This window comes from Pseudorca crassidens, chromosome 4 (assembly GCF_039906515.1).
Source record: "Pseudorca crassidens isolate mPseCra1 chromosome 4, mPseCra1.hap1, whole genome shotgun sequence".
In the NCBI taxonomy this organism is placed as follows: Eukaryota; Metazoa; Chordata; class Mammalia; order Artiodactyla; family Delphinidae; genus Pseudorca; species Pseudorca crassidens.
This window is the reverse complement of record NC_090299.1, coordinates 44555923-44573970: the sequence shown is the minus strand read 5'-3', so window position 1 is coordinate 44573970 and position 18048 is coordinate 44555923. Positions and strand designations below refer to the sequence as shown.

The window sequence follows — 18048 nt, the reverse complement described above, 5'->3', positions numbered from 1 at the left end:
CTTATAAAAGGCTTACGAGAGTGCTTGGCACATTAGTAAGTGACCAATAACATTCGTTATCCTTATTGTAACATGAAGCACGCTTTGAGAAGGCAGGCCATGTGTAATACCTTTGCATCCTATCTCTGCCCCAAATGATGGACCTATGTCAATTTTTGGTGTTTTAGGGGTTAAGCAGTTATCTTTCAAAAAATTCTGGGGGAATCGACGGATCTTCAACAAGCCCATGCTCCTCCAGGCTGAATGGAGGTGTGGTTAGGCAGAACCCTGTTAAAGACTTGGGTTCGAATTCCTACTCTTCTGGGCAAGCGGCTGAGACTCTCCTGTTTCAGTTTCCTAACTTGTCATAGGCTTGTTGTGCACACTAAAATGAAACGGCACTTCGAGATCACTTCTCGCCGTGCGTGGGTGTTTATTTGGGGCTGGGGCGGGGCAGCGGGCGGGGGATGAGGGGGCGCGGCCCTGCTCGCCGAGTGTGGCTGCGCGCTAGGCGGCGGCAGCGGGCTCGGCTGCGGGCGCGGCAGACGCGCGGTCCCTCTTGGCGGGGTAGGCGGCCGGGGCGGAGCGCCACGTTCGTGCTCAGGGCCTTTCAGAGCAGCGGAAGCCGAGCCGGAGGAGCGGGATGGCGGCGGTAGCAGGGGAGACGCGCCGGGTGCTGGTGTACGGCGGCCGGGGCGCGCTGGGCTCCCGATGCGTGCAGGCGTTCCGCGCCCGCAACTGGGTAATTCGGCGGGCTGCGGGCGGGCACCGTGGTGACTGGGGCCCAGAGGGGCGTGCCGGTGCAGCGCCGGAGCGCGGTCTGGAAGGAAGCTGGGGGCCCCCGAGCACCCCCAGACATGGGTGATTGCACATGTATGCACACGTCCACACGTCTGTTCTGTCTCCGAGTGCGTGCGTACCCCGGGGCCCGAGGTGCAGGGCCTTTGCTCTCCAAGGAGAAGGGTTCGGGGGCATGCGGCGGCTGCTCCGTCGGCCTCTTCCAGGCCCGGAAAGTCTGGCATGACTCGAGAGAACAGAGACGGAGGAAGAGGTAATGAGAAGGAAGGATCTGGAATCACACTGCTTGCCTGGGGTTACTAGCCCTATGACCATGAACGGATTGCTTAACGTCAGCGAACTTGAGTTTCCCCATCCGTAAAATGGGGATAATAATAGTATTTATCCCTTAGGGGAGTTACGAAGATTAAATGAGATGAATGGCGTCGTTGTGCATAAATTGTAAATTGCTTGACTCGTGGTAAAAGCTATTTAAATGTTAGCTATTATTGATATACATACATATATATTATTGATATATACCTCTGTTCCATTTGCTTCCGTTATATGTGATACTTTGAAGCCCTGCAAATGCCTTTTGTTTTGCAAAGATTACTTCTACTACTTTGCATAATCAGTAGGCACTCCCCAGAAAGCAGCAAGGAAGAGACGACTGAGCTTGTGGCGGGGTCAGGGACCCTGACCCCAGCAGCCACAGGGCTCCGCGCGCAAGCCCACAGTTTCTTCTTGCTGCAGCTGTTTCTTACTCAGGGACCCCACTCTGGGGAGCTTTCGTGGGTGTTTACTTAGCAGCAGCCTGAGCAAGGGTGCGCTGGGACCAGAGAGAAAGGGTGCCAGGGTTTTCTTCTTACTCACAGTCTGGTATAGGAATATGCTTTGAAGGATTCTAAATACATCACCTTCCCACCACTTACCTGTCTTAGGGTATCTTCCCAGGTCTGCAGCCGTGGATGGTGGTGACAATGGGAACACTTAAGGACTGCCAGCCAAAGGCCAAGCACTGTGCTCCTACATACTCTTAGTTTCCTTTCCTGTAACTTTAATACAGGGCTCCTGTATCCACCTACATTATAGATACAAGGGCTGTGCTTCCTCCCGGTGCGGGCACTTTGGCCCTTTGACTTGGTGAATCTGCGGAGCTGATTTACCTGTGACTCTCCTGTCTTTCTCTGCCTTTCTTCCTGGGGGCTCTGGGAAGGCGGGGATAGAACCTTTTCTTTGTCTCAGTATCCCCCATGGCTGTGACACAGAAGTAGTGAGTGTTTTGAAAGGATGCTGTGTTCTTCAAAGCTTGTGGTGGACATGCTTATCTCTGGGACCTTCAGTCCTTACCTTCAGTCCTTACCTTCAGTAAGAACCATGTGTCACCTGTGCCAGCAGCTGTAGAATCTTACATTTCATTTACCTCTCACACTAACACCGTTCATTGTTGACAACCCCCCATTTTACAGGTGAGGAACCTCTGCAGAGTGGGTGAACGAGAAAGCCGCTATAGGGCAGAACCAGGATTCAAAGCCTGATCTAATTTCTGAACCCACAGTCATCCCTTTATGCTCTGGGGCAGTGGTCAGAAAACTCCAGTTCTCCGTGGGTTGAATCCTGCCTGATACCTTTTTTCATAGAGCCCAAGAGCTAGAAATAGTTCCCCATTTTTAAATGGTTGAAAAGAAATCAAAAGAAGAGTAATATTTTGTGACATGTGAACATTATATGAAATTCATAATTCAGTGTCTGAAGTTTAATTGGCACAGAAGCCACGCTCATTCATTGATTCATTTACTGTTGTCTGTGGCTGCCCTCCAGCTATAATAGCAGAGTTGAGTAGTTGCAACAGAGGTTGTATGGCCAGCAAAGCCTAAAATATTTACTCTCTGGCTCTTTACAGAAAAGGTTTGCAGACCCCTGGTCTAGGGGGTCTCTGCACAATCAGGGTTTGGCTTTCAGAGGTGAGAGTGGAGGAGGAAAAGGTGTTTGGGGGGAGAATGGGCTAGCCTGGGGCTCAGTAAGGGGTACACTGGCTGAAGCCAGATGCCCTGCAAAGAGTGCAAGAGGTCGGTTGCTAGATCCTTTCTCTAGGGGGTTTTCATGTAAAGCCTCTTATGTGCCTCCACTCCCCGAGTTCCTGGGCATGGATCTTTAACAACTGACTGTCTCTTGACCGAAGCTTGTTTTCTCCTTGATCCAGTGGGTCGCCAGCATCGACGTCGTGGAGAATGAAGAGGCCAGTGCCAGCGTCCTGGTTAAAATGACAGACTCGTTTACGGAGCAGGCTGACCAGGTAAGTCTAGGGAAGGCCCTACTGCGCATGTGGTAGGGGAACGCTGGGGATAGGGTTCCACCGGCTGTGTGCTCTTCCTTTTTTTCAGGTATTATTTCTCTAATCATGAAAGCCATTTGTGCTCATGGAGGGAAATTTGGAAAAAATGAAAAAAACCACAAAGATAAATAGCCCATAATTCATGTCTAGTTAGCTCACTAGTTAGTTCACATTTTGGCCCATTTTCTTGTCTTACAAACTATGCGTACTATATGTTACTAGTTTTACAAGTTGAAATAAATTCGTATTTTGTATGTCATGGTCAGCTTTTTTTTAAAAACTTAACCTTTAACTTAGATACTTATTCAGATCACTTAATAAAACCTGTTGACATGTAATTTTTCTTTGTGTGGATTGGCCACAGTTTGTTTAGTTTGCACTTAATTATACATTTAAGTTTTTTGCAAATTTTTTTTTTACCATTATCAAGAATACTGTGGTGAACTTCTTCGTCTCTATCTCTGATTATTTATTTAGCATACATTCTAAAAAGTGGGCTCCCCCCGTTCAAAGCAAGAATACTAACAAAGCAGGTTGTTTCTAATTATAAAATCATAGGCTTTTGGGCTTCCCTGGTGGCGCAGTGGTTGGGAGTCCCCCTGCCGATGCAGGGGACTCGGGTTCGTGCCCTGGACCGGGAGGATCCCACATGCCGCGGAGCGGCTGGGCCCGTGATCCATGGCCGCTGGGCCTGCGCGTCTGGAGACTGTGCTCCGCAATGGGAGAGGCCACGGCAGTGAGAGGCCCGCGTACCACAAAAAAAAAAAAAATAAAGAAAATAAAATTATAGGCTTACTGTAAAATAAGAAGTTAAACAAAACTATACAAATATATAGGTAAATTGTGAAATACCCCTCTTTCTCTCTGTGATAGTGTCACCTCTCCCTGCCCAGAAGGAAGCACTGTTAACAATTTGATGGATATCTTGGTATAAATATCTGAGATGCTCTTAAGCGGTTCTGCCTTTCTGAAAGAGCTGTTCCCACCAGCTGCATGAGGATGTGCTTTATATGGTTCTCATGCCAACCCTCAGCTATTTCTTAAAACAAATTTAAAAAATTTTAAAAGTAGTGCATGTATGATATAGAAAATACAGTAAAGCAAAAAGGAGAAGGAAATCATTTCTGTTCTCACGATGCAGTTAATATTTTGTTATATTTTCTGACAGTCCATTTCTCCAAACATATACATGTATAAATCTAAAAATGTTTTAAAAACCCTGGGACTTCCCTGGCAGTCCAGTGGTTAAGACTCTGCGCTTCCACTGCAGGGGCCCTGGGTTCGATCCCTGGTTGGGGAACTAAGATCCTGTATGCTGTACAGTGTGGCAACCCCCCCCAAAAAATCCCAAATAAATTATGACTATACTGTAACTGCTCATTTGCTCTTCCTAAAGCATCAGTTTGACATAGTTTAGAATATAGGAACCCAGCTGACTTATTCCAAAATGTAGATTTTTGTTGTCCTTACTTTTTATAATATGCTCTCAATGTTTCCTATATTTAATATTATTGTCTTTAATGGACCTAATAGTAAAACTTGACGTGGCTTCGTTGTGTGTTAGATACCATACTAAGTGCCGTATTTGCATTTGCATTAACTCAATCTCTGTAAAACAGTTTCTCATTTTATCTTCCTTTTAGAAATGAGGAGTCTGAGGCATAGAAGTCCCTGGTGTTTGCTCAAGGTCAAAGCTAGTAGGTGGCAGAGCTAGGATTTGAACCTGGGCAGTGGGGGTTTGATGTCTGTGCTCTTAACTGTACCTTAAGTTGATTCTCAGCAAAATAGCTTCATGTGAATAAAGTAATGAACACTAAAACCAAATGCTAGGAAGGCATCTGGGCTTGGATAGCAGCAGCTCCTCCAGACGTGGTTCTCTGTAATCAACGTCTCTCCTGCTCCTTTAATTGCAGGTTTCTGATGTCTGTATCCCTTTTTGAATGTGAAGTTGTCCGCATCTGAGTCTTGACCATACAGTGCATCTTTACGATGAAGATTGGGAAATGCCTTCATTATTATAAGCTTAGCTTTTAAAATCTTTAACCATTCCTGTAGGATACTCTCTCATCCCCCAGTCACTCAATTAAGAATTTCTGGACAAAAACATGACATCCAGTTTTTGTTTCTAAAGCTCCAGAAGAGGAAGTTCAATCCTAATACACGTAAAATTGGCCCCCTGGATTGGAAATTCACAATGACAGTGATAAGATGAAGAAGTGAGAGAAGTACTAAATCTTTAGAAGACTATTGGGCAGAAAGCAGAATTTAAGGGGAAGGAGTTTTAAAATGCCTCGTTTTAATTTTATTATAAAAATAAAAGACAGAGGTTGTAAAAAAACAAATCAAGCAGGTGCATTGTTGGTACGGGCTCCATGCTTCCCTAAAAAGTAGAGAGCACAGGTTGTGTGCCTGTACAGAGGTCAGGGGAAATGATCCAATTTCCTGCAGCTGGGATCTGGGCTCTTGGCAGCAGGGTGTGGCTTAGAAATCAAGGGAGGGGCAGCCGGGGAACCAGGGTAACAGGCAAAAGGTCAACAAAAGCTAAATCAGGATTAGGTGAGATACTTGCCAAGGGATATTCAGAAATCTTCTTAAAATGAAAGCTTTAGGTATAGAATGTACGGAGAGGAAAGATTGATTTCCATTGCTAATGCAGTCTCTTTGGAAGAGTAATTTTTGTTTTTGGCTGGGCCTCATGGTTTGCAGGATCTTAGTTCCAGGGATTGAACCTGTGCCCTGCGTAGTGAAAGTGCGGAGTCCTAACCACTGGACCGCCAGGGAAGTCCCTTGAAAAAGTAATTTAAGGCTCGGAAATAGTTAGGGAAAGCAGTCAGAGACTGAAATGTTACTGCTGGGAGAATTACACCATTTACACTTAACACCATTGTGTTAAGTCTTAAGAAGATTGATCTTAACAAAGCTATTGAGAGGCTGTGGTCCTTTCAGCCATTCCAGAAAAAATATGGTATAGTGGTGAGCATAGATGCCTTCCAGAAAAACATGGAAAAGGGTCATGGGTAATGACCAGGATTGTCTGTCTTGTCAGACTTTTGTTTTAATAAATTGTAATAAAAGGACATGTATATGTTTTCAACACTTTAAACATTTTAATCAGACAGAAATAGAGAATTAAAATGAACCCCCATGTACTCATTGTTTACCAACATTTTGCTGTCGACTATTTTTTATTGTTTTTTAAAAAAAAATAATTTCTCTTTGGCTTTTTTTTTTCTTGGAGTTGCAGTTAATGGGATACTTGTATTCCAAGGAGAGTGGAATTGATTATTTCAGATTATGATTCTGTGATTTGCAAAGCAAGTCGGCAAAGAAGTATACCAGAAGGCTAGCTGTAGGCAGTGAAGCCCTAGGTGATTTTTTTTTAAAACTTTTCCTACTTTATTTATTGTTTTATTCCAGGGATGCATATGTCTCCACCCTTTAGATGTTCAGAAGAAGACTGGGTTGTTTTATAAAAATCACACTGAAATGTAGTCGAGCTTCACTATCCAAATGTCCATTATAAATTGGTCCTGCATCTTATTTTCAAAGTATTAATTGCCAGGTACTGTGAACTGACTTAAAAAGAAGTGAAAAATAAAGAGAGGTGACTGTAAAGATGTCAGCCTGCTGCGGTTTACCTGACTGTTTGTGCATCTTCCCAACCCTTTTATTTCAGGTGACGGCTGAGGTTGGAAAGCTCTTGGGTGCAGAGAAGGTGGACGCGATCCTTTGTGTGGCTGGAGGATGGGCTGGGGGCAATGCCAAGTCCAAGTGTGAGTCCTTTTCTGAGTTAGTCATTTTGCTCTTCTCTTTGTCCAGGTGCGTGGGGTTGGGTCTATACTACGTGTCAGGTCAGATGTTTTCCTGTATGTCTCCCAGAAGCTTTACTGTAGCTGTGAGGTAGGGATCAACACCCTGTTTTACAGATAAAGAAAAAACTTCCCATAGAAGGGGGTTAGGGCAGAGGGACCTTGAGATTGACATTTAAAAAGGAGACGAAATGAAATCAGCATTGTTTCTACCCCAGTCTTTCAGGGCTTATTACTGGGAGTTGGGGGATGTGAATGGAATGGAGAGATCATTCTGAAGGTCAAAAGGACTCAAAACTGAGCTTTTGTTAAAGCTGAGTATATTTTCCATTTTTTATTATGAACATTTTCAGATATACAGAAAAGTTGAAAGAACAGTTCAACGCACACCCTGATGTCCTCTGTCTAGATTCAATCCTTGTTAACATTTGCTATACTTGCATTCTCTTGCTTTCTTACATGTGTGTCCTCTGTGTGTGTATTTTGTTGTTGTTGTTGATCATTTGAGAGTAATTTGACACTTCACTATATTTCAACATGCGCCTCCAAAGATGAAGCTGTTCTCCCACATTATCGTAATACCATTCTCATACCTAAGAAAATTAACAGTGATTCTATAAGATTAATAGTATCAGCTCATGTTCTGATTACCTCAGTTTATTCCATATCTTTCATAGTTGTTTTCTCTAAATTTGTTCCAGTCAGGGTTTATGTACTGCATTTTATTGTTGTTTTTAGTCTCTTAATCTAGAATGGTGTTTTTTTCCTGTGACAGACTTGGCAGGTCCAGGGCAGTTTTCATATAGACTGTCACCCACACTGAATTTGTCAAACTGTTTCTTTAAGGTATCATTTACCTTGTTCCTCTGTCCCTGGTATTTCCTGTGAACTGGAAGGTAGGTCTAGAGGCTTGCTTAGATTCAGGTTAAATATTTTGAGGTGAGAATGCTTCCTGAGTGATGTGGACTTCACACTGCATCACATAGGGAGCTTACCATGTCACATGGCCTTCTCCATCCAGAGGGATGCCAAATTTCATGCTTGGTTAAGGTGGCAAGCTGATAGATTTCCATCATAAAGGTTCATTTTTCTGTTTGCAATTATAAGTGACCTATGGGATAGTACTTGGGCATTGTGTATGAATATCCTGTTCCCAAACACCTTGAGAACCCCAGATTCCCAAAACCTAATGGTTATAAGCATCCATTGGTAATCTCTACCTGAGTCAGTCATCCCATTGGGGATTGGAAAATGGTAGTTTTCTAATTCTATCATTCCTTCTACATTTATCAGCCAAAGCCATTTAAAAAGGAATTGATTTTCTGTGAACTACACTTAAATGTGAAATTGGTATTTTGTGTGGTGATCAGGTTGGCAAAACACCCTGATGGCCTTTTGTGTATTTTGGTAACAAGAAGTGATACATGTGGGTCCATCCTTTTTTTTCTTTTTTTTGTAGTTCTTTTTAGCAGGGAAATGCAGTACCTTGGTTGTCACCTACTGAAGACCCCTCCTCCTGTATCAGGAGGTCTCTCTTTCTGGGTCATGGGCGCAGCATCACTGGGTTCTGTGTGTCCTGTGAGGGAGGAAGGGGACAACTGTTCAGCTGGTGATGTGACACTCCTTACCACTTATTCCTCCTCACGTCTCTGGAAGGCCAGAGGGTTAAAACAACTGCAAAATGGTTGTTATTTCAGCTTTCTTTGAAAGCGTCTTTAAAGCTGACATTAAACTTTCAGCCATAAAAAAATGTAGCTCCCTAAAAGCCCTCTTTATGTCCAGATGGTAATAGTCCCTGAGATTTTCATCACAGATAAAACCTGACTTAGATATATAGGTTCTAATTATAGATCTAATGCCCTTTATGAAGTAGGACAATGTTTGAATTAAAGCCAGTCCTGCATATTTTGTCAACAGTCCTCATTTATCGGCTGACGTTTACCAGTTTACAGGTGAGGAAGTTGAGACTCAGGTGATCACGTGGCCTGGATTCGAACCCGTGTCTCTGACCGCAAGCCCTGGGCTGTTTGTATTAGATCTCCTTGTAGACACAGAGTGGCTGTGAGGGCTTCCTGGAGTGTCGGGCGCCATGAGCCGAGCTCACCTGTCATTTTCTTCCCTGTGAACGCTCACCTCATGTGTTTCTTTGCTCAGCTCTCTTTAAAAACTGTGACCTGATGTGGAAGCAGAGCATTTGGACGTCGACCATCTCCAGCCACCTGGCCACCAAGCACCTCAAAGAAGGAGGCCTCCTGACCTTGGCAGGGGCCAAGGCCGCCCTGGATGGGACTCCAGGTGAGCCTCCATTTCCCTGTCTGCGAAATGGGGATGCTAATACTTGCTTGCTGGGGTTGCTGGACACTTCCGTGAGATGAGGACAATTAAAGCCCTTTACCCTCTCAGGTGCTTTACAGTTTGATAGATTTTGCTTCCTTTTAGGCCCAAATTTTTTTAGGGGAAAAACTCCTGATCTTTTCATTTGCATTGTCCTCATGTTCGCGGTGGTGAAGGACCGCTGTAATCTGGCAGCCCCTCATCTTGTTTATTTATCTGTGATGCACCCAGGGAATGAATGGTGTTGCAGTAGCTATCAGCTAGGTAATAGTCACATTGTGTTCACGTGTCCCAAGGATAGTGTGAGCTGTAGAGCGAGAGGCGCTGAGGTAGATTCTTCACCCTAGCTGTGTGGCCTAGAACAATCATTTGTTCTCTTTGACGATACTTCTGCTGTAGTTTCCTTAATTGTAATGTAGTGACAGTAATATCTACTTTGAAGGTAGTTATAGGGTGTTAGAGGTATTAATATGTACAAAGTGCCCGGCACATGGTAAGTCTTATTATATATAGTCATTTAATCCTGGGGTAGAGGTCATTATTATCTTTTTCATTTTACAGATAAGGAAACTAAAACTTAGAGAGGGTAAGTAATTTGTCTGGGTTATGCAAAAAATAAGTTGCAAACGTACATTGAATTGAAACCCTGATCATTTTTAAATTCTGTGCTTTTTCATTACATCACGCAGATCCAAGTTCCCTTTGCATTTTGTACTCCCTGTGTTAGCTTGCTAGGGTTGCCATAACAAAGTACCACAGACTGGGTGGCATAAGTATTTTCTCACAGTTCTGGAGGCTAGAAGTTCAAGATCAAGGTGTCAGCAGGGTTGCTTTCTTCTGAGGCCTCTCTCCTTGGCTTGTGGATGGCTGTCTTCTCCCTGTGTCTTTGCATTGTCCTCCCTCTGTGTTTGTCTGTGTCCAAATTGCCTCTTCTTAGAAGTATACCAGTCATATTGGATTAGGACCCACCCTAATGACCTCATTTTAACTTAATTACCTCCCATCTCCAAATACAGTCACATTCTGAGGTATGGGGGGTTAGGACTTCAATATCTGAGTTTGGCTGGGGGGCACAGTTCAACCCGTCACTCTCCCTTTGAGATCGGGCTAAGAGAATTTAAGCAGGGGGTCAGGGAGTTAGCACAGGGAGGCAGAAACTGTCTTATCTCGACTACCTACATTGAACTCTTCTTAAAAAAAGGGGGGGGGGACTTTTTTGGGATCTCTTTAGTAAGTGGTGGAAACCTTGAGCACCTTTTTCGATTTTAATGTAACTAACTTAACTGTGAGGCTGTTACAAATTAATAATTTCTTGCCACTCATTTTCTTATCATGTTTCTCAGAGCATGTGATCTTACAAGTCCGTGGCTATTGCAATGATTAAAGCTGTGCATATGTTAGATGCTAGTTGGGTTAAGATCTGATTTTTATTAAAGGTGACATAGAGCAGAGGTACTAGAAAGTAAATAGAGAAATGAGTAATAGCTTGACATTGAAAAAAAACCCTAGGACTGAAAGACTAATTTTTCTGAAGGACAAAAGAGTCTTCTACTTGCCTTTGGTTTGTAAATATCATTCTTTGCTTATAGTTTCAGATGCTGATTAAGACTATGGGATCTGGAACTACGTGGGTTGATTTTGTATTGTGGTTTTGCCATTTAGTTGCTGTGCGATATTTGGCAAGTTACTTAACCTCTCTGAACCTCAGTTTTGTCATCTGTAAAATGAAGGTAAATAGTAATACCTCCTTTATATGGTTAGTTGTGACTTGTAAACATCTTAATGGATGTAAATGGTTTAGAAAAGGTATTAGGTCAGTAGTAAATGTGAACTATTATTATTATTTACTCCAGGCTTACTTTTGCTCAGTTACTCTTGCTTCAGATGTTAATAAATTTGTTCATCTTTCAGCTCGTTAGTTAGATGTTGTTAAACTTATTTGAGTCATGAAATCTTTTAATTGATTCGGACCCCAGAAAAATATGGGGGAAATCTGTGAAAGCAGGTGATGAGCAGGCTTAAGAGTCCTTCAAACCCAAGAAGAGTTGTTCAAAAATAGAAAGTTTTTCACTTGGAAAGATACTGAGAAAACCCTCACCCTCCTATGTCAAAGGTTGTATTTGTAGACTGTCCACTGGAGCATAAACTATATGGAAGTGATGGTGATCACTTTTGTTTACCATTTAAGGATGTGTTTTATGTTTGGAAATCAGTCCTTAGGGACTACACGGATCATTTTGTAATTGGAAAGACAGTTTTTATCTTCTTAATGATATGCATTTTTTTCCATATCTTGCCAATGATGCCCTTACCCGCATTGTGTAGAATTCTGTGGAATTAAACCATTAGGGCTGCTGGCTGCTTGTTTCTTTCTTCATCCGATTCCCTGCTTTCATGCTGTTTGAGTGGAATGAAGAGAGAGTCCTAGGAGTTTGCTGGGGACAGGGGCTGAACGAATGAGATTCATGCACTGGTTTATTTTAATTACTATTAGATCTTCCTGCCATTGTTGGCCTCCTGCCCCTAATTAAACAGAGAAGCCAGGTTTGGTGAAATATTCTTCTTGTACTTCTAAATAACTTTTTGAAACCTTGACCCTCTTTTGCAATTTGAGGTTACTGTGGAAGCGGTTCAGTGATTGGTTTCTTGGCTGGGCTGTGAGCCCCACCTCCCCCTGGGCCTCTGATGCCTCCTCAGTTGTTATTCTTTAAACAGCATGCCTGCTGGGGTTTTTAAGGGCACTGCTGACCTTTGGAAGTAGTGGTTTTCCGAAGGTGGAGGGGTGTTGACAGCAATTAACCATTCTTTGTTACTGTGATAACTGCATTTAGTGCACCTACAGCTGGGTGCTGTGGGGAACTTTGGAGAGGAGAGAGACCTCGCTTGCCATGTGTCTGGGGGTTCAGACGGAAACCTGTCCTAATAAGCTATTGTATTCAATATATAGACTGGATAAACAGCAAGGTCCTACTGTGAAGCACAGAGAACCATATTCAACCTCCTGTAATAAACCATAATGGAAGAGAATATTAAAAAAAGAATGTATATAGATGTATAACTGAATTACTTTGCTGCACAGCAGAAATTAACACAACGTTGTAAATCAACTGTACTTCAATAAAAGAAGGCATGCCTTACTTCTGTTAGCAAGCATTTGCTGACTCATGGGAGGAAAGGAAGGCTAATAGGTAGCTTGTATGCCCATATGTCACAATTGCTCAAATGGTATACTTTATTTTTTGGCTGTGCTGCGTGGCTTGTGGGATCTTAGTTCCTGGACCAGGGATCGAACTTGTGCCCCATGCAGTGGTAGCGTGGAGTCCTAACCCTGGACCACTAAGGAATTTCCCCAGATGGTATACTTTAAGTCCAAGGAGTTGGACTCCAGGCCATAGCACTTCTATTAATCTGATGGGAAACACTTATGGAAGTCCTGCCCTGTCCTGAGCCTAGAATTAAGTACTTTATCCCCATTTTACAGATGGGATAACTGAGGATTAGAAAGGTTTTGAGAACCCGCCTGGATTTCTTTAGTGGTAAGTGGAAGAGGTGGGCTTTGAACCTGCTCAGCCTGACTCTAAAGCCTGCGCTTCAAATGACTGCTCGGTTTTGCTGACCCATTGGGCACCCAGGGTGGATGTGTGCAGGCTACTCACAAGCAGTTGTCGATACAAGGGTTCAGAACTCTTGCTTGGCTTTTAACCTCTCCATTGGCCTCGGTGCGAGTCTGTGTGTGAGCCTGGGCATATTACTCACCCTGTCCGAGCCTCTGATTCCTTAGCAATAAAAATAGGATTAACCTCATGGCTTCTGTGATAAATATTAAGTACCAGGCAAATAGAAGGTTATGTCCCTTCCACTTTCTCTCCATGGACGTCCCTGGTTCTCTTTTCCCGTCCTCTTCTGGACCCTGGCGTGGTGTTCTTTGGACATACCAGTGGCGGCCAGTGGTCACTGAAATGCTTTCTCCTTATTTCCCAGGGATGATTGGCTACGGCATGGCCAAGGGTGCGGTTCACCAGCTTTGCCAGAGCCTGGCCGGGAAGGACAGCGGCATGCCGTCCGGGTCTGCTGCCATCGCCGTGCTCCCGTAAGTGCTGGGGAGTCTCCCCCACCTCTGCCCCACGGCTGAGAGTTCACATGTGTCCTAGAGTCACTCTACACCAGGGGTGTGTGTGTGCCGTCACCTTGGCTTCTGAAATTCACCAGAGGCCCTGAAGGTACCTGTTTAGGTTTTGGATTGTCCTGGGCTTTCCAGAATGGTTGCTTGGCTGATGGGATAGGTCTCTCTTGCCTCTTTCTTGTTTTTTTCCTTTCCTCTATCTGTCCCTCCCTCCCTCCTTGTTAAAAAATAGTTTACACATTTAATTTTATTATTTGTAGTTCTGTCTTTCAAGTCATTATAAGGTCGGTGTAGAAGAGAGACTGTATTAGGTTTGTGGGATGGGCGAGGGGGAGCCTGGGGGAGAATATGGGAAACTACGGGGAGACGTTTCTGGAGGGATTCCAGGACCAAATGGCTTGTCTCTTAGCTGTGCTCCTATAAAGAGGATGTCTGTCTGCTAGGGGACTGGGCTGTCCACGCATTCATTTGTGGGCTTCTGTGATTCTGTGACTTGGTCTCGCGGCTATTTTGAATGATTTCCGAGGCCTGAAGGTTCTTGGGAAAGTCGTACATATCTGAATTCTGTATTCCCTTGCTGAAAATTGGAAGATTTCATGGAAAACAGCCACAAAATGAAGGATGAGGCTGTCTTTTCCCCATATTTAAAGGAATATTATGATTACACATACAAAAACCTGAGATATGAGTCTGCCACATTTCAGGGAGTGAATGGAGACATAAACAGCAGAACAGTTTACTTTAGTAAAGACGGTGTTTTAGAAAAAAGGCAAAACATGGCCCTTTCATTTTGTTCCTGTCTGCCCGAAGGGTGAGTTCTGAAGCGCTTGGTTGAGTCAGGCTGGGATGTGATCTCTGTAACTGTGGACGGCTTCCTGGCCTCTCCCTGATTATCTTCGTGTGATCTCTCCACATACTTTCCTGGCCAAGGAGGGCCGGGCAGCTGTTGTTCTGAGGGGGAGGCACATGTGACACGCTTATCTCTGTGCTCGCAGGGTTACCCTGGACACACCGATGAACAGGAAATCAATGCCTGAGGCCGACTTCAGCTCCTGGACACCCTTGGAATTCCTGGTCGAGTGAGTATCACAGTCATTTCAGTGACTCAGCAGCTTCCATTCTCTGCCTCTTGTGGGAGAAAGGACAGGCCCGTGTTATCTTGGCTTATCAGCTTGGGTGGTTCCTGAGGACCTGACCTCCCAGGGCACCTTGCACCTCATTGTCAGTATCACGGGGTGGAGGGGTTGATGGTGCCAACCTGAATCCTGGCTCCTCTACCCACCAGCTGGCCAATCTGAGCATGTTGTTTAACTGCTCTAGGCCTCAGTTTCTCCGTCTGTATAATGGGGGTCGGTGATAATTGTTAGGAGGGTAAGACGTGGAAGTGTGTGCCAAGGTCTCAGCACTGTGTGTGACCCATAGCAGGGCCGGGTAAGCCTGGAGCCTGTAAACCGTGTTCTGTCTGTTAAAGAGGAGTAGCTGCATGGAATCTGCCGCTGATCTAGATGGAACATCTGGGCCCACATGCCTGAATTAGTGCCACGCCACAAACCCACAGGAAGCATCCTTTGTCCCCGAAATCATGTTCAGCCCTTTGTGAGTATGGGTGGCACTACAAGGTCACAGAGAGAGTGAGCTCTTTTGTGTTTGCCTAGATCTCAGTTTCCCGCTCTCCTCTATTTAAGGGGGTGTTAAGCATGTGTTCACTGAGCACCCATTCGGGCCAGGGACTCTGCTGGGCCCGGGGACGATGAGGAATAAGATGCAGGCCCTGCCTTCGTGGAGTGGGGACGGACTCGCCCAGCAGAGCCGGTGTCTGAGACGGCTGTTTGCACAGGATATTTCTAAAGCTTGGGCTGAGAAGAAGCTTGCTTCTGGCCTGAGGTTACATCTTATTTAAATGGAATTGGGAGCTATTTGGGACTTCTGTGTTTGGAACAAGCACTTACATAGCACTTACATGCCAGGCACTGTTTAAGCACTTCATAACCATGATCTTATTAAATGCTCATAGCAGGTCTGTGAGGGAGGTGCCGTCGTCTTTTATTTAAGGTTTGGGGGCTCGGAGGCATGGGGAGTGTGGGCCTAAGGAACTTGCCCAAGGTCGCACAGCAGAGCCAGGATCTGACCCGGGCAGTGTGGCTGCAGAGCCCTTGGTCTTAACCACTGTCCCGACAGTTACTCCTGTCTTTACCGGGTATCATGCTTAATGCTGGATCTGCAAAAGAAAAAACAATTTGAAGTTGTGGAAGGAACAACTCTTGAATGGTGTTTGCATTTGAGTTTCCTTTTAAAGGCCACTACTGCCAGCAATGTCTCTTGACAGAGACATTGACCCAGGACCCTGGATGGAACATCTGGGGCCATGTGTGTAAGCCAGTGCTGGGCCACAACGGACAGAGGGTGGGCTGGGACAGCCATGCCTTGCCCCAGAAATCATGCTCACCCATTTGTGGTATTTGAAAACTCACGTGACAAGTTGACATAAAGCTGGCTTTGCAACGTCTGTGAGCATGTTACCTTCTTGGCTGTCCATGGTTAGAATGGCGTTCTCTCCCACCCACTCCAGATGGCTGACAAGGAGGAGGGAGAAGTAAGACCATCTATTAACCTGCCTAAGTAACACATACGCCTCTGCACATCCAGCTGTGACTGGTCTCCTTCAGAACTGTCCCCTGAGCCCTGCCCCAGAGAGGACTCAGGACACATGACAGTACTTTAGGGAGTTGGAGCAGCGCTTGGGATTTTGAGCCTTCACGTGTTCAACCCCCAGAGTGGGAGCTCGAATGACTGGACAGCTGAACATCAGCTGTGGTCCAACAGGTTGCTTATCAGCATTAAAGATCCCGGGAGCTCCTGCGAGTTCTCTGGCGAAGGAAGGGCCAAGGTCCCACCTGGGGTTTGTTGGAGGGGATGGTATACTCAGCACCGAGAGTAAATATTCTAAAAGTGATCAGCTACTTGTTAAACCTTGTGAATTCCTTGTGCCCTTCTTCATTCCTCTCTTCTTAGACGAGGTCTCCCGTCTTCCCCAGGCACGGTTGGTTGGCCCTCCCCACACAGAGTTGGTTATTAAATGCCCCATTCCAACACCGAACGCGTTTTATTGTAATAGTCTGTTCTTTCATCTTTTCCCATTGCTTGGCACAGCTGTGGGCGCTCCATAAATCTTTGTTAAAAAAATAATAAATTTTTTCTCTTTCTTCTTAAATTCTGGGAAGTGATATAAGCTAAGTGTCAAGTATTGTGCCCATGTCTGTCTCTTAGAATGAACTAATTAAAATCTATTTTTAATCACATGAAATCGTACCACCGTGTTATAAAGGATTCCAACAATGCAGAAAAATAGCAAAAGGAAAACCTTGCCAAATCTAGCCACTCAGAAATTAGGAGTAAAGTTCTGAAATCATCAGGGACCTGGGTTTGTGTCCATGAGACCTTACAGGCGTTTTTACAGCTGCTGCTGTGCCCTCACCCCCCACCCGCCCAACCAGTAATGTGACTCTAAGCATGTGTCCAGATTTTTCCTTTTAAAATGTAAAGCTTCTCTTCTTTGTTCTAGAACCTTCCATGACTGGATCACAGAGAAAAACCGACCAAGCTCAGGAAGCCTAATCCAGGTGGTAACCACAAAGGGAAGGACGGAGCTTACCCCAGCGTATTTTTAAGCTACGTTTCATTGCCTGTGAGGTGCCTGTCAGAAAAGTCATTAATCTATTAGCATGGCCACATCCGGCCTTGCATTTTCTGTAATCCTGTTCGTGGTACGAGACAGTGAGTCCTATCTTTCTCTCATCTAATGTGCATTTGTTCTCCTAGGACAGGGTAACAGGTTTATGTGAAATAAAGACATGTGGAGCCCACAGATCGATAGCACTGTCAGTCTGTGTTAACCACGGAATTTAGGAGGTCTCAGGACGGCTCCCTCCGCTTCAGCGTCATGTTGAATTGATTTTGAGGCTCTGTTTCTGTGTCCCTGCCAGTGGCTGTGTCGACCTGACTAGTTCAGAGATTTGTTGGGTCAGGGACATTTGGACCCTGAGTTATTTTTGAACGTTACGTTTATGTCACAGCCGTAGTTTTTGTAGCCTCGAATTAAACTGCCACAGAACTCCTTCTGTAGTGTAAGCAAAATCCCGTGGACTCTGTTAAGGTACCTTTGTCCTGTGCATTTGCCAAGTACGCAGGAGAACTACTTGTGATTGTTTGGAGTTTATCTTCTTAATAAATGGACTTCATTTACTGTGTTGTCTTCTTTAATCAAAACGCACCTTATAAACAGTCATAGATGAAGGTACTAGAATCATAGGCTGCTAGTGGTCTTTAGCCTGATGTTCTCGGAAAGGGGGGTGGATTCAAATCCTGAAGTAAGTGTTCTCAGCACAGTGACAGAGGCACATTTCCTTCTTGTGCGTATCAGAATCTGAAAGCTGGGGGGATGGCCCTGTGTATTTAGAAGCAGTGCCCCACGTGAATGATACCGGCCGTTCTGATTGAGAATTAGTGGTCTAGTGCACCCCATCATTCTACAGATGAGGAAACGGAGACCCAGAGCAATGACTTTCCATCCTTATGGCCAGTAAGTGGCAGAACTAAGCCCAGAACCCAGTCACTAGATGGCTGCTATTCATAAAGGCTTTTACCATGTGTTTTCTTTTTCAATTCTTAAAAAAAAAAATTTTTTATGG

At 44.7% G+C, this 18048-nt stretch overlaps 1 protein-coding gene across 1 annotated transcript; it reads left to right on the top strand.

Moving 5' to 3' along the window:
- The first annotated feature begins 508 nt into the window (after positions 1 to 508).
- Positions 509 to 17603, top strand: QDPR (quinoid dihydropteridine reductase). Its single transcript, XM_067735593.1, has 7 exons — positions 509 to 721; positions 2963 to 3055; positions 6771 to 6867; positions 9058 to 9198; positions 13219 to 13327; positions 14356 to 14439; positions 16923 to 17603. The coding sequence occupies exons 1-7, from the start codon at positions 623 to 625 to the stop codon at positions 17026 to 17028; spliced, it is 729 nt and encodes a 242-aa protein (XP_067591694.1). The 5' UTR covers positions 509 to 622; the 3' UTR covers positions 17029 to 17603.
- Positions 17604 to 18048: the final 445 nt, after the last annotated feature.

Coding starts and splice junctions, on each gene's coding strand:
- QDPR (XM_067735593.1), top strand. CDS start 623: ATGGCGGCGGTAGCAGGGGAGACGCGCCGGGTGCTGGTGTACGGCGGC. Junction 3,056..6,770: donor TTACGGAGCAGGCTGACCAG/GTAAGTCTAGGG, acceptor CTTTTATTTCAG/GTGACGGCTGAGGTTGGAAA. Junction 9,199..13,218: donor CGCCCTGGATGGGACTCCAG/GTGAGCCTCCAT, acceptor CTTATTTCCCAG/GGATGATTGGCTACGGCATG.